The sequence below is a fragment of the Apus apus genome, chromosome 3 (assembly GCF_020740795.1).
Source record: "Apus apus isolate bApuApu2 chromosome 3, bApuApu2.pri.cur, whole genome shotgun sequence".
In the NCBI taxonomy this organism is placed as follows: Eukaryota; Metazoa; Chordata; class Aves; order Apodiformes; family Apodidae; genus Apus; species Apus apus.
The window spans coordinates 35,779,240-35,798,808 of NC_067284.1; the positions used below are offsets into that span (position 1 = coordinate 35,779,240).

Below are 19,569 nucleotides of genomic sequence, written 5' to 3' on the forward strand. Positions count from 1 at the left end.
ATTAGGAAAAATTTTTTTACTGTAAGAGTGACAGAGCACTGGAACAGGCTGCCCAGAGAGGTTGTGGAGTCTCCTTCGCTGGAGACATTCAAAACCCGCCTGGACGCCTTCCTGTGTGATGTACTCTAGGTGACCCTGCTCTGGCAGGGGGGTTGGACTAGATGATCTTTCGAGGTCCCTTCCAACCCCTAGGATTCTATGATTCTATGATTCTATGATCATTGTGCTGCTGGGTTTAGAGCATATTTAAAAGCAGATCATACCACCAGATTACTTTGCAAGCATATTTTGGAGCTGAGTTAGGTGCTGTGCATTCCATGCTTGAAAAGTAAAGGAAAACTGCGTGTTAACAGGACCTTACATCTGTTTCAGTCTTGTATATGTTAGAATTATGAAAGTGTGATTATTATGATAATTATTATCAATTTATGTAAATATTTATCAAATCTTAGGCATGCCACAGCAACACCATTTTGAACTCTTGTCTTTGAACTCTTTAAATAGTTTTCCAAGAAAGCTACAGAAAGCATTGTTTAGGGTGAAGCAAAAGGGAAGAGGGAACATAAGGTGTGAGTTTGGGTTTTTTCCCCCCAGGACAAGAATTTTCACATCATCACATAACAGAATAAAAAATCACTGCTTACTGGATATATATTCAATATGTATATTCTTAAGGTTGAAATTTTCTGAAGATAGAAAATTGTATTCAAAGAATGACAGCAAAAGGATGATAGAAAGTTTTCAGATAGAAGTCATATGAAAAAAAAGTAAGCCCAGAATTTAAAATATGTATATTTTTTCATACAGACTAGTCAGCATTCCTGCTGCCTTTTGAAATCATTAAGCCACCACCATGTTAGGAAAAAAATCTTTGTTCAATAGACTGTCCTACCACACAGCTAGAGGAGGGAAATAAACCACTGAGATTTATTTGGCAAGTTCAGATGTTAAATAATGCTGCTTTTTGGAAGTAATGATTAAATGAAATTGTTTCAGTCTTGTCTTCTACTGAAAGATTACTGAGATTACTGTAATGCAGCAGATCTTTGTCTTTCATACAGACTCCTTAACATCAATATGAGAAACTGTGAATTTTCTGAACCAACTTTCTATTTTACATCCCAAACTATTCATTACTGATAAAGGCACCTGCCAAAATATTTTCATACTCTAATTGTGTTCTTAACAGAATCATCTTGGCTGTTAGAATCATGGATTGGCTTTGGTTGTAAAAGACTTCTAAGCTTATTAATTCCAACTGCTAACCCAGCACTGCCAAGTCCACCACTAAACCATGTCTCGGTGCACCACATCTACACATCTTTTAAATCTCTCCTGGGATGGTGACTCCACCACTTCCGTGGGCAGCCTGTTCCAATGCTTGTTAACCCTCTTTCTCTAATATGTTCAGCGTATCTTAAGTAGTAGTTCATTCTTTTCCCTTATACAGACTGTTTAAAAAAAAAAAAAACAGCTTATGTCATTTCTGTAATAATTTTTTCTAGAAGTTAAAATGTTTTAATAATTAGAATAAGAAATTAGGAAGCAATATTTTTTCCATCAACTACATGAAATATGTTGAAAACATCTCACTAATGTCCATAAACAGCGGAGCTGAAAACCAGATCTTCTCTGTATTTAATGGCATAGGATTCTTCAGAGACTGAGAAAAGGCCCATGACAGATGGGCTGAAATCAAAGAAAGACTCCTGGAGTTTTCCTTTCAGCAGATTTATAGAGTGGAAGAAGCTGGAATTCCAGTTTGTCTGTGTATCTAGTTCAAACCTGGGCTCTAGTAACAGGAGGAATTATCTATTGCTTGATTGTTATCAAGTTTAGCAGTTGCTGGAATGTGACTTACTGTGTAACTGAAAAAGGAAAGGGTGATTTAGCACCAAGAATATTTACTGCTATTTGCAGCTCAGTCACAGAAATCTGTTTTCTTCAGTGCAACAGAAAGGAGTGCTGCGTGGCAGTATGGAATAATTACAAGATGTTTTCTTCTCTTTTTGTGCCATCTGTAGATGGTAAAAGGTGGGGTGTCAGAAACAAGAATTGAGAAGCGCATTGTCATTACGGGAGATGCTGACATTGACCATGATGAGGTGAGCATGCAAGCTGTAAACACTTACAGTGTGCTTTTTGGAGTGACATCTAGAAGGTATTTCAGCTTTCGGAAATTAGACAAAGGTAAGGAAGTTGAATAAGAGGACCCTGAGACTGCCAATTGTCTCAAAGTTATTAAGCAATCATGTTCTGTGAATAAGGGCTCTTCAGAATGTGACTGAAAGAGAAACAGCATTTGTAGCTTTTCATCACAGATCATGTGAGTGGTTTGAATGGTTTTCTTACTGTTTTTAAAGGAATTGCTTTTTATGTTTGGAGATACCAAATTTGTTTACTGCTGCTTTTGGCATTTGGGAGGAAAAGCATTATGAAATAATCTTACTTTGATATATTAATCTGGATAGATGGGAGTCTACTGTGTTGTGTCAGCAACATCTGAATGCAGCGCTTATTTTGACTGAAAGCTTTGAAATGCACTAAAGCATAAACTGCTCAAATTTTAAAAATAGTTTTGGACCTGTATTTATAGAATTCCATATCACAAGTAATTGTTGATCATATGTAAGTACCTCTCTTCTCTATCAGTACCAAAGCAGTATTTTATGCTGCCTTAGAAACTGGGGTTAAAATTAATTCGCTTGCCTAATTGAGAAGGCTGAATTTAAGCACTACACAAGAAAATAATTAAGAAAGTGCAATTATCTCTTTTTTGTGGTGATGATTACACAATTTTAATTGTTTTTTACTCTGAGAAACTTTAGTAACTAAGTCAATTAATAGTCATGGAATAATACCAATGGAAAACCCTACTTCCTACATAAAGTTGCAGTGAATCCTATTCTGACTTTATGAAAGCTACACTAATCAACATAGCAGGATTTAATTTAATCTTTGTGAAACTTGTAATTAAATGACAGGGCTGTTCAGCATTAGGCATGGCTCATTTGCTTTGACACATGTTCAGGGTGCTTTGGACATCTGGAAAGGTCTCATAATATGTTCAGTATACCAGACAATTCTCTAGGCCCACCTTTGTTTTGAGATAAGTAGGTAATGAAGTAAAAAATGAAATTATGAAAAAGGAAGTACAGAATAAGATTTTAATCACTAACATTTAAAGCAGCAGAGAGCAGCTTTTAACAGATTTAAGAAATTTCTACCACTTCAGTGGATACGGAGCTCTTTAACTCACAAACTGAATGCTGCATGATTATTCTTTTGTCTTTTAGCTCCCTACATCACTAGAACAGTTATTAATGGGAAAAGAGTATTTTCATTTGGAGTTACAGAATACAAATGCTTGCATTACTTGTAATTTAGCAATTAGAGACTTAAGATTTTTTAAAATTGTTTATGGTTTGATTATAAATATAGATTCTTAAATCTCAACAGACACTTTCTTTTAAATCCTTATTTGTGCTACAGAGATTACACTTGGCATATTGTAAAAGGCAAACTAACAAAAAATTGTTAGGATTAATCAGCAAACATCAGTATTGTACCAATGCATATTGTGTTCTTCTGTACATAGTTCCTTAGTAGGACTTCAACTTCAGTATCATATAATAGTTAACGTGATTAGCATTGGCATTTTCCATTTCTCTCCAAAGTTATTTATTTTTTCTCCCACTTACCACTTATGGCTCAAGAAACTGTCATTTTTCTAAATTAAGAGAAACCTTTTTGTTGCATTATGTTTTTCCTGCTTATTCTAATGTGTTTGGATTTTTAGTTGTGGTTGATACTGAGGTGAACAGTGAGCTTCCTGTTGCCTCAGAATGCCTCCTGGTTTCTTTTTTTTTTCTTGTGTTGGGTTCCAACAGTAAAATGGCTCACTGAAATAAGATGCAGATCAGGGGAAGGAATAGAAGGTCCCAGGTACTCTTTTGCATGTTCTTCCTCAGAGGATTCTCTTAGGTGATTGACTGTAAAGCCTTGTATACAGTAGAATAGAATGTTTCAGTTGGAAGAGATCTACAGCCACCATTAAGTCCAACTGCCAGCTGTATATATTGGTACATCTCTTATGAAGGTAAAATTTCTTTAAATATAGAGGAGGGAGTATTAGAAACAGAGTAATACTTTTATATTCACACTTCAGTGAGTTAAACTAGAGAAACTTCTTTTAAACTAGTAAAAGGAGAAAGATTGTGCCGAGAAAGAAATGTCTGTTATGATCCTCTTCAAGAGTTTGTTCTGGAAACTGAAGGGAACTATTACTTTTTTTTGTACTGTGTACGTTCTTGTTAAACCTTTATTTGCCAGATATGTTCAAAAACTTCTGGGATGTAAAAATACTTTTTATCTCCTAGAATGAGCTGCAAAAGTTATCCCTTAACTTTATGATGAGTTGCTATATCCTGGAAATGTTGGTAACTTTTTAGCATAGTGGGTTGAGGGTTTTTTGTTGTTGGGTTTTGGGGATTGGTTGGTTTTGTGTTAGGCTTTTTGTTTTGGTTTTGTTATTTGGCTTTTGGTTGCGGTTTTGTATTGTTTTTTTTTTTCCTGAGCCCCCCTCAAGTTCAATAATTTAGAGTTCTGAACAATTATAACCAACATTTCTGATCCTACTGTCACATTCTCTGGCCCCACTCAAATGTACTTTTGCTGCTGTATTTGAAATACGTAACTCAACATTTTCAGGCCCTGGCACAAGCAATCAAAGAAGCCAAAGAACAGCACCCTGACATGGCTGTCACAAGAGTGGTGGTGCACAAAGAAACTGAACTTGCTGAGGAAGATGAAGAGTAAAATAAAAACTGCCCTCAAGCATATACTTCAGGTAAGCTTAGGTATATAATCAACATAGGAAGATTTAGCTTAAGTTTTATGTTGCATTCTGTAATAAAAGGCTTGAGAAAAATGGGGGCAGGGGTCTTTGAGATTTGCTGTCACAGAATGGTGAGTTGAAGCAGACACTAACAGAATCATGGAATGGTCAAGGTTGGAAAGGACTGTAAAGATTATCAGGTTCCAACCTCCCTGCTATGAGCAGGGACACCTCACACTAGACCAGGCTGCACAAAGCCTCATCTAACCTGGCCTTGAACACCTCTGGGGAGGGGGCTTCCACAGCCTCACTGGGCAACTGTTCCAGTGTCTCACCAACCTCATGGTGAAGAATTGCCTCCTGATGTCTAACCTAAATCTACCCTCTTTCAGTTTAAAACCATTACCCCTTGTCCTATCACTACACTCTCTGATGTAAAGCCCTTCCCCAGCTTTCCTGTAGGCCCCTTCAGGTACTGGAAGGCTACTATACTGTCTCCCTGTGCCATTGCACAGGTTATAGGCTGATATCTTAAAGCTCAGTAACTCTGGTAAAATAACAAAGGAGAAATTTAAAAAATAAATACATTTTTTAAAGCAATGTTGTAAGCCTTCATTGAGAGACATCTTAGTTTCTACTAATGAGTGTATTAGGTAGAAGAACAGAAGTGTTACTGGCATATCTCAAGGGAGAAAGCTCTCTTTTAGTACAACTTTTTAAGTAAGGTTTTTGTTCAACGTTAATACAGGAGGAGACAAGGTAAAATAAATACATTTTGTATTTTTTAAAGAAATGAGAGTTGTCTTGATTCTTGTTTCCTTGGTGATTTATACAAATGGTGGTTGTAGCCTGTGGGAAAGAGTTCTATCTCCTGCACAGCCATGCATTCCCTTAGTATTAAATTAAGTCTTTTACCAAAGGAAACTACCTGTCATAAATTTAATCCTGCAGCTTTAAGAGACTTCTAGAAATGATGAGGACTATTCATAAAATGCCAGAAATGTATGAAAAACAAGACATGGACTTGATTCCAAACTTGATGTAAGCACTGTAAGTTTTATTCCTGTATCAGAGTTTCTAAGTGCTGACGATTTCACTGTCAGGTATCTCTTCTGTGGTCCAGAGGACCTCCTGGATGCTAGAACTATAATGTTTGTTTAGATTATCTGAGTTTATAAATTAATTTTTGGCCAGTTTTCCTCTGATCTTGCTGAGAAGCTGGAGATTTTATACCACATTGGAGCTAAGTCTGAGCTACCCCCTGAAAATGTCTTCAGTTTAAGTCAGATTATTGTGTGTTTGAAAAAGGAATGAATAATTTTTGCTCATAAGTGTACAAATCAAGAAAGCAACATGGATCAAGTTTGGAAATGCTAGTTTAGCACTCATTTGGGTATTGTTATAACAGCAATACTTTTGTAATTATTATAACTTCATATAATGCTATAAACTGTGGAAATAACAAAGGGGGCATTGCTTGTGAGAGAGGATTGAGGAAAAGTCACGAAATTAGGAACACAGAGCATATCTGTTTTCTCACTACCTTTATTTCAATGTTCAGTTGGACTTTTTTGTAGCTTCATTGCTTAGTGACACTGAAAATGTATATAGTAAGCTCCAGCTTTGTTTTGAAAGCACAAGAGAGGACATGGAACTACACTAAACTGGGAGATAGGTGTATGTGGACGAGTCCTCACATCATATAAATGCTCCAGAAGGGCTTGGAAAAATCCACAGCACTTTTGACAGAGGTATCAGTTTGTAGCAAGGGTAATGCCTGTGATCTTTATAATTTCACTGGTCCCTTGGTACACAGCAACATTAAAGATGCATGCTCAAGCCATCCTTCTCATTTTTTCAGCATTTACATAGAAGGATCTGAGGTAGAAAGATACACTGACAGCAGAACAGATATTTTTGTTTTGCAAGGATTTACTATTATAATATGTCCTACCATTGCATTTTCATTTATTATTTATCAGTATGAATTTAAAGGTCTTGGGAGCAGGGATTGTGGCCAGCTACAAAGTTGATTCTGTTCTTCATCAAATATTTAACTACTTTGTAAATATTTTATTCAGCATAAACATTCAAAGAATTTCTTCCGTCTGCTGAGGATGTTTTTTTGCTTTTTTGAAAAACACATACATTGTGGAATGGTGTTTGCAATATATTGGAGTGTCAGATGTTCTTTTCTGAGTTTGCCCATTGCATTCGAGCTCTTGAAATGCTTGTGAGAGAGTAAGAAAGAACTCATATGATAAGACATTTCACCATACTGCTGTTGTATTTGATTTGAGACCCGGTGACTTTTTTGACTGATGATGCCTTTCAGTTAAACATTAAAGAAAAAATGTGGTTGCCTAAACATAAGCCACCTGAGGTGCCTTCAGTATCTGTCTGCAGCTTGGACTATCAGGAGCCCTATGCCCTCCAGCAGCAGCAACTGAAAGGCAGGTGGGACTGCAGGAACAGCTCTAGGCTGTGGCATTTAGGCAGTGGAGTCATGCATGAGTTTTGATTAGTTCTTTGTAAGGTGCTGAAAGCTCTGCCCGATGACTGTGGCAGTATTGTTTGTGTAGACTTATTTTCCCTAATTACACTCTGACTCTGAAGGCTTATTAGTTGAACAAATAATCTTCATTTTTTTTATTGTGGATCAAAGTTTTCATCAAACTGTGCAAGAGGTGACTTAAAATATTATGGGAATTTTGTGGTTGGAAACCATACACTAAAGCAAGAAGCACTGATAGAAAATGAATTTCTGTTTACCCCATGGTTGAAGAGGGCTGTAGTTACTGCAACATTTCCTTATGAAATAACCTGCCCCCAAAATAACCTATATGAAAAAAAATATTTCTTGACTCTGATGCTGTGACATTCACATAGTATCTGTTATGAACGCTTATGTAATTTTTCTCCTTCCTTTTCTTCCAGAAGTAAAAATTATACTGACCATAACCATGAAGAGCTGTAATCATTCCAAGTCGTCACTATTCTACCGAATTCACCAAGTCTAGCGATGATGACCAGATGTTCAAGACTTAAATGCCAATACCAAACTCCATTTTAACATCTTTGGTCTATAATTCTTTACAGTCTTTCTTGTTTATTTTTTATAACCACTTCTTAACGATCTTAGATTGTTTGGGGTTTTTTTAAATGAAGTTTTAGAGGGTATGATCTTCTTTTGCACAAATACTTGTATTTTTGAAGCTTATTCTGAATTACATGAAAGTGAACAAAAACAAGAAGTCTGGAAAGCTTTGTTCACTGGAGCAGGTGGTAATTGTGCATGAAGGGGGATCTTTACTAATTTAGATGTAGTTTTTTCCAAATATTTCAAGTGAAATCTCTTACTGGAGTAATTTACAGATTTTTTTATTTTTTTTTTGTTCGGATTATTCAGGTAAATATATGGTATCACATAACAAAGATTTTTATAAAAATACAGCATTTCCTAAAATTTGAAAAATATATTTCTTTGGATAAATTTTATACTGATATCTCTGTAACTCCTTCTGTTCTAAGCTTCTCCACTCTGTGGAATGGAGGTGGTGTGGCAGTCTGTAGAGGAGAAGGAGCTGCAGACCCATTTGTTTCTTCTGACTGAGCACTGTGTTCTTTTTGCACTTTGGTGCCAATGCTCAACTTTTTGCAGACGTTTTGCTGTCTGCAGCATTCCAGATAAGGAAAGAAGGAAGAACAAGGTATCTTTCTCTTCTTTCAACAAGAGATGATCTAGGCAGCTTAAAACCTTAGTGCTTTTTTTTATTTACTGTGTCCAAACTTCAACACTTCCATTATTTGAGTACATGTATAGACTGCTTGCTTTCTATTAAACCTCACTGTCTTCATGTTAGAACTGACATTTCTGTTATTGAGGAGTTGTATGTTTCAGATGCTTCATCTAATGGTTAATGCAGGTTTTTAGGATACTGAGTAAGAGTGTACGATGGACTCCTTTCTTAAAGTAGTAAGACAATGCCATAATTTGAGATTGACATTGAGAAAACTTGTTAATTATTTTGGATTTTATTTTTGTTTTGTTCTTCCAGGGGGGTTGTTTGGGGTTTGTTTTTGTTGTTTGTTTGGTTTTTTTTTTGCTGTTGACTCTGTGTATAGTTAAAATGCCAAATTAGATTTATAGCAGCTTGAAGTTGTATTAAGTGATATTTTGCTTTCTGTAATTCTGTTATAAAATAAAGTTGTTTATTCTCTGTATGACTTTTGGCACTCAAACATAAACTTGGAAGATACTGAAAGGGAGCCAAATTGGTTATGAGAGCTGCAATTCTAGAGGCCTCAAACCTTGAAAAGCAGGAGTTAGTTCAAGTAGACTTCAGGGTTACCAGAAGGGTGGCAAAATTGTCTGGCTTCTAATACTGAAAATAAAGTATCAGTGGTTTTTAGACATCTTCCAATAAGCAACGTGGTTTCTGTGGTTCAGAGAAGAAATCTTCAGGTGCCAAAATGACAAGATTTGGAAAGCACAGTGCAAGTTAAAATGCCCTTTGGTCTCCAAGTGGTTGTGCTGAGTTCATTGAGTTAGGATGTATTATGATCTTCAAGTAACAAAACAAATCATAATACTTCCTCACTATGTTCTTTTTTGCTTCCAAGCAGTGCGTTTTTGGTGCAATTCTCAATTTGGATTGCTGCCATCTGTCAGCATGCTTGCTTAACAGGAATTCTTACTAGTTTTGGCTTCGTATGATTTGGATAACGTACAATAACAGTAACCAAGATGTTGATTTCTGTATGAAAATAGGTTTTCTCAATTATATCCCACATTACCTGGAAAAAATAGTAGATATCTTATTTGCTTTTCAAAACTGGAGATGTTCCGCCTTTCAGAAAGGGAAAGAGAACCCCACCCAGCCTCCTAACATGAGGATACTGCCACAACACTGTGCATGAGCAGGGAGGTTGTCAAGGAAGTGGCAAGTTTGGGGTATGTAAGTGAAGGTAAAAATGGAGGTACATACATTTAGGGTGGATTTCCATCCATTTTTCATAAAACAGTGTGTAAGAAAAAGCTCTATAAAGCTTTTCAGGTATTTTTGATGTGGTGTGGTATTAGTTGCAGTACTCATTTGATGGGTGGATAGCGTGTTACCTTAACTCCTTATTAATTTGGATCTTTCTGATGTTAGACTCTAGATCAATATTGTTTCTTCATGCAATTGTATTTAATTCTTAAAACTGTAAATATAATATTCCTGGAAAACATGACTTTCACTGAGAGCTGTATTTCTTCAAATACTATTTGGAACATTTTGTCAGGAAAAAATTAATAGTGCTTTCAGGTCAACATAGCTTGTCACTATAACTTCAATTGATTAAACATGTGCTAATTAAACAACCATTGTCATGCCAAGAACATAAGCCCCAAGTGTGATCAATCCAAAAATAGTCAAGTGGTACAGATTTTTTTTATGTAATTATTCAAATTTTCTGGAATATTGTGTGAATCTAATGAATTTCATTGTTACTTGTTTAATACATGTATGGCAAAAACTGTAACATGCAACAAAAGAAATTGTTCTCAAGGCACTTCACAAGCTGACTTTATAATACATAAGCAATTTCAAATATGATTGTGCCCATTTAATGAGAAGACATTTCAGTAATTAATTCTGCTTAAATACATAGATCAATGTGTCATGGAGGTCCTACACAAAAATACTTACAAGTCTTTTTAATCATGGTCACCTAAGGTTTCATAATAAATGTTGGAATTGTTCTACAGATCGATTCCTAGATTAAGGTTTCATAAAGGACAGGTAAGCAGCTCTGGTAGCAGACTGATTAAAAAAAATAAATCGATTGCTCAAATCAATGAGCAAGTACAATATTGTTTCTTGAAGTGTTCTTCTATTTGGCAGCTCACGCTGAATGGCAACTTTTTGTTTGGCCACAGAAGAAATCAACGAGATGGAATAAAATAAGCAATGCTAGTAGGCTAGTAGGTGGGGCTGATTGATTGTGTCATGGTTTTTCTAGGTGAGACAGCTGTAAGCAGGGGTGCATCATTGGAATCAAATATTCAGATCTCTCTCCTTAGATACCGTGTTATACTTGGCTTTAACTTTTGGATCTCTACTATCTGTGGTGTGTTAAATCTTTAACATCAAAGCCTTCAGGAGCATTGAAATTGAGGAAACGGCGTAACAAGGGGAACAGACCTTTCTATCTCTGTGAATAATAGCTGTGTAAGTTAAGACCACTTCTATAAAGAAACTTTGAATTACATCTTGCTGTCTCAATCTCTGTCACAATTATTCATAAATACACTTCTGACACTGCATAACTCATTGTTTTAGTGAAACTTAAATACTTTACATAATAAGATAGATCTAAACTTAGAAACATTAAAAGTGAAACAAAGGGTCACATTCTTTTCCATCTTCACTGTTCTCGTGGGCTCATAGTGGGTCCTTCAATGAGAGCAGCATTTTTTGTTTGCTTAGTGCCAGCACTTGAAGTACAAGCGCTGACTTCACTAGAGGTAGGAGTAGGGCAATATTAAGACCTTTTGAGACTCTCTGCCTTTACAGTCAAGTCTGGATGTACTTGGGTGTAAAGAAAGTGTACACTGCTTTGATTCATGTGTTATGGGCCTGTCAGGTAATGTAAAAGTCTAGGTATGGAAGGAGCTGAGGGAGCAGGTGCTCCCCCAAAGTCCCGAGTAGGTGTGAAAGTAAGGTCCACTCAGCAGCTGGCTGAGAGGGAATGATTGTTGTTCCCTGTTTGAGAGCTGCGTTTGGAGTTCTTTCCTTTTGTTTCTTGCTAGTCAAATTTCTGGTGTGACGTTTAAGAGCTAAAGGACTGCACAATTCTCTTTCGCTGGAAAGAATAAGTTTATACAAATAATAAAATCGGAGGAAAAGTGTCTTCAGCCTGTTGATTGCAAAATATTGGGAAAGCACTTCTGGCATGACCACAGGTGGGGCATGTTGAAACACAACCAGTCTACTAATGGACATCTGAAGTGCAGTGACCCCTGGAGGTGAGAAGCCCTGCAATTGAACTGCAGATTCCTCTACTAGCTGACAAAGAGATAAACTTGTTTTTACTATCTTTGCTCTTAAAGGCTTTGCTGCGGTTCTCTTGTAAGGTTGCTTCCTCTGAAGTCAAAGTCCATATGTCTATCTTGTTTTTAACTTCTGCTGTTCATGTTAATGCTGTGACTTCTGAATAAATGTCTGGCTTTTTCAACACAGCACCTTCTGCTGATTTGAAATGGAGCTACAAAGTACTTTGCACTTCCAAATGGGTAGTTCTTTTGCAAACTTAAATAGAAATTACCAGATCTAACTAGAGGTACTTGCATTTAAGCAGCCTTTACTTTTACTGTACAAATGTACAGGTAGCTCTTTCGATGTAACAAAAAATTGGCTCATCACCTGTCCAATGCCATGTATTCTGTGTTATTTGCATAGGTGTAAACCAGTGTGATGAATTATGTAATTTAAAAACCAGGATGGTATTAAAATGCGATAGAGGACTGTTATGTATAATTAAGATATTTGCTGTTTGATTCCTGTTTTCTTCTCATAGACTTTGATAAATTAGTGTTTCTTAGAACTCGGGTCATGGCCTCATTAATGTTTTTATAAAATGATTCAAAGGAGTTCTTAAAAGTCTCGGAGAACCAGAATTGTGTAAAGCAACACGTAATCTCAGACAAGGCATTATCCATGCTGTTCTTGCAGGGGTGGGTAAAATTGCAGACAGCAATTGATATCAGATAGGGACAGTAATTATAATAATTTCTCATTCATCAGTTTGAGTTTAAACTTGAGAGTCAAACAGGGAGGCCAAAAGGCAGCAGTGCTTTGAAACAGTGTGAGTTGCATTTTTGTGGGCCATCTGCCAGTCAGTCCAAGGTGCGCTAGAAATGGTGCATCTACAGCTAATGGGGGGAAAAAGCAGGTTTTTTAATGTGTGACAAATTACATGCAAAAAAGAAAACTCCATACTTATGGTTTTTTTATTTATTTATTTAAAATTCATCCATTTGTCATTAAACTGGAATAATTACTGGCTTACAGAATCCTATCTGAATCTTTTCATGGTTTCAAAATTTGGCATGGTCAATCAGCAGAGAGAAGTCCTTTTGTTTCCCATCACTGTTACATTTTCCTTCCAAATTCTATGGAAAGCACACTTCACAAAACCTACAGTCTTTCCCAAAGTGTACAAGCTAATTAAAAAAAACAAGTTGCCTTTCACCACCTTTATCAATATCCTTGATGTCAGTTCTTGACATGAGCTTGCTGTTTATGCATCTTCAATTGAATAAGGCTGCCTGCCTGTTATGAGCCAGCTCAGCTTTCTCTGAAGCTTATTACATAGCTTTCTTCTCAGTAGGCCAGGGAAGGGCTAGTGAGCAAGGTGCATTCCCTCCTCCCAAAGCCTGTGTCATGTAAGTGAACCAATACAGTGCATTGCAAAAGGTCTCTGATGGCTGATGAGTATCATGAAGTACTGCTTACTGGGCCTCACGTGAGAAAGCAAAACTGTTAAAAGACCTTTTTGAACAACAAGGGCTGTTTCATTTGTACGACACAGCACTAATTTTTTCTCAAAATTTTGTTTTCCTTCATGGTATTATCTACAGCTGGTTATTTTTAAACCTCCTGAGCTCAGTTCTAGATGTAAGCTTGCTTCCTGAGACATGAAACGCCCTGAAATGTCCTTCAGTTCTTGCTTTTGTTCTCTTTTTTTTCAGACCTCCTGTGCTTCTGCCACTGGCCAGGGTAATTCTGGAGGACCTTTCCGGGGTCTTGTAGCATGGCCAGTTCCTCATTAACTGAAAAATAAACCAAACAACACAAAATTCTGTAAGAATATGCTCATTTCCTATGGTGAATTTTTATAAAGAAAAGGAGCTGGAATATATTGGTAAGAACTAATCTTACTAAATTGAAAGTGCCTAAGTAGCACATTAGTATCATGTTGCCCATGCTCCTAGGAGGAAATCCTGCAAGTGTGAGACTGTGACTGTGCCTCTGCCCAGTGGAGCACTGGCACAAATTCTATTGACATCAATAGAAATACTCTTCTCATTTGTCTTCACCAGCTTTCAGAGTAAAATCCTTAAACAAGGGCAAGTAGAGCAGTTAGCTTGAACTGGCAGTTCACCTTCTGCTTTGCTGTGGCCATGCCATGAGAGCCTTAAATTGGCCTGACCATCCTGATGCTGCCTATGGTACAAAAAGAACAAAAAGGATCTCTGCCCCCATAACCTGGCATCTTCAGAGTAGGATGGTGTTGTTAGAAACGTAGAGAATCTTTGGAGAAGGATGGAGAAACAGAACAAAAAAATAAGAATATTGGATGAGAGGAAGGCTGTTGCCATTTTCTACCTAGATTTTAATAAGGCCTTTGACACTGTCTCCCACAGCATTCTTCTGAAGAAGCTGGCAAATCATTGCATAGACAAGTATACTCTTCACTGGGTAAAAGTGAGTTGTGGTAAACAGGGTCAAATCTAGTTGGTGGCTGGTCATCAGTGGTGTCCCCCAGGGCTCAGTCTTGGGACCAATTTTTTTCAATATCTTCATTAATTATCTAGATGAGGGGATTGAGTGCACCCTCAGTAGTTTGCAGATGACACCAAATTGGGTGGGAGTGTTGATCTGCTCAAGGGTAGGAAGGCACTGCAGAGGGACCTGGACAGGCTGGATTGATGGGCCAAGGCCAGTTGTATGAGGTTCAATAAGGCCAAGTGCTGGGTCCTGCGCTTGTGTCATAACAGCCCCAGGCAAAGCTACAGGCTTGGGGAAGAGTGGCTGGAGAGCTGCCCAGCAGGAAAGGACCTGGGAGTGAGTGCTGGTGGACAGCTGGCTGAACATGAGCCAGCAGTGTGCCCAAGTAGCCAAGAAGGCCAACAGCATCCTGGCCTGCATCAGGAATAGTGTGGCCAGCAGGAGTAGGGAGGTGATTTCTCCCCTGTGCTCAGCACTGGTGAGACCTCACCTTGAGCACTGTGTTCAGTTCTGGGCCCCTCATTACAGGAAGGACATTGAGGTGCTGGAGCATGTCCAGAGAAGGGCAACCAAGCTGGTGAAGGATCTAGAGAACAAGTGCTATGAGAGGCTGAGGGAACTGGGTTTATTTAGTTTGAAGAGACTGAGAGGGGACCTCAACTACCTGAAAAGAGGCTGTAGCAAGGTGGGGGTTCGTCTCTTCTCCCAGGTAACAAGTGAAAGGACAAGAGGAAATGGCCTGAAGTTGCAGCAGGGGAGGTTTAGACTGGATGTTAGGAAGAATTTCTTTACTGAAAGGGTTGTCAGGCACTGGCACAGGCTGCCCGGGGAGGTGGTTGAGTCACCATCATTGGAGAAATTTATAAAACGTAATTTTGATGCTTCAGGACATGCTCTAGTGGCCAAGGTTTTGCTGGTTGGTTTTTCTGGGGAGCAAATGACAGTTGGATTCAGTGATCTTTAGAGGTCCTTTCCAACCATGATGATTCTGTGAATCTTGAAGGGATGATACTAAGGTGGGTGTTGATATATTTGCATGGAGTCTCTCTCTTTCCGCACAGAAAAATTAGATGCTTATTTGACAATAAAACAAGGCAGCCTTGCTTTTAGTAGTGCAATATTATTTCTTTTTTATTTTTTTTTTTTAAAGGATCTAAGGAAATAGGCACCTAAAGCCTGCTGAATTTCTGAGATTTTGTCAGAGAGGGAGGATTGGGATTTAAATGAGTCTGTTCTCAGACTTATCTGTTTCGCTGATTGTTTTAAGCTGAAGCTGGCTCTGCTTGCCCATACAGGGATAGCTGCTTGGGATGACGTGTGTGAGTTGGCTGGAGGTCTAAGCAGTATGTTGAACTCTGGCAGTCTCAGATCAAGTAAAAGAAGGGCTTGGAGGTACAGCTGAGGCTGCAAGGCCCAAAGTATCAGGTAGACAGAAATTCATCTTGCACCCTCTTGAGACTCCCAACCAGAACACCTGAGATCTGCAAACTGAGAATCTCCTTCCCTGAGGCACTGAACAGCCTCAAGCCGTTCCTCAAGCCTGATTCCCTTCAAGCATCCTTCTCAATTAGGAAAGAGAGAAGCACAGAAGCAATATTTCTTTAGCAAATTTGTCTGCCAGCTACTTCATTTACCTCTCTTTTAAAGCCTTGACTGCTAATCTCGGAAAAATTAGGAAATCATTACTTAAGCTCCCTACAAATCCAAAGCTAAAAATTCCATGCTCTAAGAGAAGCAAGATTTTAGCATCCCGTTCTGCAGGGCAGGCCAGTTTATGTCAGCAGTGGATCATGCAGCACGAATGTGACTGTGGGTTTCTTCAGATGGGCTCTTTTGGCTCCATGAAAGTATTGACTGAGCCTCAGCAAAATTCCTGAACTGATGGGTTCTGTAACCACTTGATCCTCGCTGGAATAGAAAAGCGAGAGCATCGCCTGTTAAGAATGTGTTTGGTATTTCTCTCAGCATTTTTTAATAATAACTAATGTCTAACTGTCACCAATGGACACAGATGATTATTTGTTGAAAGGGGTAATCCCTGCTTTTATCCAAAGCCTAATAAAATAATTCTATTAGCTTTCATTTTAACCTTTTTTCAGGAAAGAGCTCTCAGTGCTCAGCCTTCCTATTCCCTCCTGGATACTAAATCGTATAATTGTATGATGTTTTGGCACCACAGCATTTTATTGGGTTTTTTATTTGTTTGGGGTCTTTTTGTGTGTGTAAAACTGTCAGCACCTGGCCCTAAGGATAAATTATAACTGAAAGCAGAGCTGGGTTAGGCACAAAGAACAGTCTTCCCTAGCTGATTCATTTAGTATCTAAAAGGACATCTTCAGCAGGAAATGTTTCAGTTTTACTAATCTAAAGGTAACTTGTGCTGTACACTTGTATGCAAGCACACACCCTTCCTCTCTGTCAAAGCCTTGGGTCTAAATGCCTGGAGATGCTATACAAAATAGGAAGTGAAGTTGTTCTACATTTCTGGGTATGTGTGGTCTTTCTTACTTTTAGAACTGTGTTGAATTGCCCAGTTTTCAGGATTTCAGAAGACTGCAGGGATGGGGCAAACTTAATAAATGTACAAATCACAGTGCTTGATCTGACCTAGATAAGGGTTCTTCCCTTGCCTAGCACTGGTGGGTAAATCTGGCCTTCTGATGGACTGACACACTTCAGGCCAGCTCGTGGTGATTACCTCAGTTTATCTGCAGAGCCTTGTGGCCAACATGGTCCTGTCTGCCCTAGCCAAGCCTCTGCTTTTGAGATAATGAGTGGGCTGCTAACACTGAAACCTGTAGCACCTGCATTGTGGACCGTTGTCCCAGGCAAAGTTCTCACCATGCTGTACCAAGAAGCATCTGAAGTTTACAGAGGAAATCTAGGATGTCATTTTAGCTCCCCTGATGGTCTCTGTGAAGAACAGGTTAAAATGGCAGCTAAATTGAGGAACAAGCTTAGCCCAGTATCTGTGAGAACATGTTTTGGAAAGGCTTGAAGGAAAGAAGGGAGAAGAGCTCTGATCTGAACATGTGCTGGGGCTGGCCTTGGCAGCTGGAAGCCTAAAATGAGAGCAGAGCAGGTGTGAATCTGCTGCTGCAGCTGGGACTGGAAGGCATGAAGATCAGCCCATTAAAACTGGGTGGTCTGATGTTCCAGGGGTTTCCCTTCTATAAGAAACTCCTGGCCTGCTATGGCTGTAGTCCAGTCTCTCTGTGCAGGACAAGTCAGACTCTGAGCAGCCCCAGATGTCAGAGCTGTACTGCACTCACTCTGCGTTCACTTGGGTGAGGGTCTGTCTTGTTTTGGTTTGATTCTAAAGATAGATTTTTGAAGTGAGTGCAAGCTGATTTTAAAAGAGAAAAGGCAACATGGCAAATGTGCATTTAAGTACAAAGGAAAAGCACATACATACCTTTGAAAGAACACAGATCTGTGCTCAGTAAGAAACTGCTTACAGGGTGTAACTGCTGTTACCTGTCTCACTGAAAACTTGCACAGTGAAAACACAGAGTAAGACTATCAGTACTGTAACTACCCTATTCTTTTTTTCCATACTGGTTGCCCCTTCTGTGGGGTAGTATAATAAGCTCTTCTGTAGTGTGGTATTTAAAAATAGTTTCAAGTTGAGGGTTTAATCCAAGTTCTAAACAAATTCCTGTAATTTTTTTTTTTCAAGTAGAAAATGGTCTAAAATGCAGTACAACTTCATAAAATTGTTTATGGTCATAGTTAATGGTACAAGTATAACAGTAGCTTGTTGAACAGGAAGTTTTGTCTGTCTACCTACTCATTGCCCCCCAGTCCTGACTCACCTTCTGATAGTTCCATCCTGAAGTAGGCAATTAGCAGCAGCAGGAGTAAAGTCACAGGCATAAAGATCCCAACAAAAATAACATAGCCAGGCAGCTCCCTCACAAACACGGAAAATATGTAACGCAGACCCATTTTCCTCTGTGGCAACTGTGCTTAGCAAGATCCTTCAGATCTCCAAGTGTGGACCTAATTTATTTTGCTTTCTTTCTTTTCTTTTCCCCCTGCATCCACGTTCTGCCCTTTGCTCAGGCCATTATCTCTTTTTGAACTTTGGTTTGTTTGTGTAGGCCTGTGATTCCCAGTAGGTCTCGAGTTCAGTTGCCAAGTTACTCAGCCACAAAGTTTAAAAGTGGGTATTTGAGTAATGTAGGCCTTTGAAACCTTTGGGTATGTTAGGCTGGGCAGGCCTCAATATGTAAGGCTGCTGCCTTTTGAGCAACATGAGTTCTGTCATCTGCTAATGTTGTACAGCCCATTCTGAATAATAAGATATATTATTAAATTTCCCAATAGATCTCAAATGCTCTCTCAGGCTGAGGACCACACAGCCACACATGAGGTCTCTGCTCTAAAGACCAGCCTGTTGAGGCAAGCAGCTGGTGACTGAGTAGGTGCTATGCCAGCAGCATTTTTTTCCAAAGAGCAGCTGCAGAACAGTGAAACTCAGGAAGGTTTCTTATTTAATGAAGTTTAAACTATGTGGTTTGGGGGAGCCAGACGTGACAAAGAATTCAATAACCTTTTAAACGTTCAAGTGACAGGGATGGAGGTGTTCAGTGTGTTCAGGTTTTCCCATTTGGTAACCAGCCTATGGCAGAACTGTGTCAAGGATGCATTCATTGCTTTAAAAAGATGATTTGTCATTTTATAGCCTTTCCCTACACCTTCAGGTTTCTAAAACCATCTGTCAGTAGACCTTAAATCCTGGAAATGCTATTGCATGCATCTGCATTCACTTCACTTGGGGGCAGTGCAGAATCTCTCTGTTTAACCTGCCCATGTGCTTGAATTCCTGCAGAGATGCGCTTCAGTTTGTTGTTGATCTACCTGCACATTCTAGTCTTTGGCTTATCAAATCTGATGAGGGCATCGGGTTATATTAAAGCACTGGGGACTTGTGGCTTCAGCAGCTTGTTATGACATGGCCAAAAAAATCTGGGTCATTTCATATGCATTTGAGAGATGGTAAGGATTTTATTTGTTTAATAGCTACCAAATCTGAAACTGGACCATAAGCTCAAGGTCAAAACAAACATTTTGAGAGCAGTTCTCTCCAGGCATCCAGAAAGGGTGTACAAGATTTGCTTGACAAATTGGGTAGATGGGTAGGCTGAAGCCAATGGGAAATGCAGCACATTTGTAGATTTTCAGGGAAAAGAGGTATTTATGGGTTTACCTTGTTTTCTTCACCTTCTGCAT

General features: G+C 38.6%; 2 protein-coding genes across 18 annotated transcripts in view; one reads left to right on the forward strand and one right to left on the reverse strand.

Annotated features, from left to right (window-relative positions):
• Positions 1–9,061, forward strand: part of EPB41L2 (erythrocyte membrane protein band 4.1 like 2) — a 112,310-nt gene extending 103,249 nt beyond the window's left edge. For 16 of the 17 annotated variants that reach the window (XM_051615537.1, XM_051615541.1, XM_051615548.1 and 13 more), the window contains 3 exons: positions 2,025–2,105; positions 4,711–4,849; positions 7,775–9,061. In XM_051615537.1, the coding sequence (XP_051471497.1) occupies positions 2,025–2,105; positions 4,711–4,818 (189 nt within the window). In that variant the 3' untranslated portion in view covers positions 4,819–4,849; positions 7,775–9,061. The other variant, XM_051615540.1, reaches the window with a different exon arrangement.
• A 3,761-nt stretch (positions 9,062–12,822) lies between these two features.
• Positions 12,823–18,399, reverse strand: SMLR1 (small leucine rich protein 1). The gene is made up of 2 exons (XM_051615758.1): positions 18,150–18,399; positions 12,823–13,655 (listed from the first exon to the last, which is right to left on the reverse strand). Exons 1-2 carry the CDS (start codon positions 18,280–18,282, stop codon positions 13,543–13,545), a joined length of 246 nt encoding a protein of 81 aa, XP_051471718.1. The 5' UTR covers positions 18,283–18,399; the 3' UTR covers positions 12,823–13,542.
• Positions 18,400–19,569: the final 1,170 nt, after the last annotated feature.

Bases quoted from the DNA above. Each gene is read 5' to 3' on its own strand.
- SMLR1 (XM_051615758.1), bottom strand. From the start codon at position 18,282: ATGGGTCTGCGTTACATATTTTCCGTGTTTGTGAGGGAGCTGCCTGGC. The intron at 13,656-18,149 runs GTGAGTCAGGAC...TTTATTTTTCAG, and splicing joins CAGGATGGAACTATCAGAAG to TTAATGAGGAACTGGCCATG.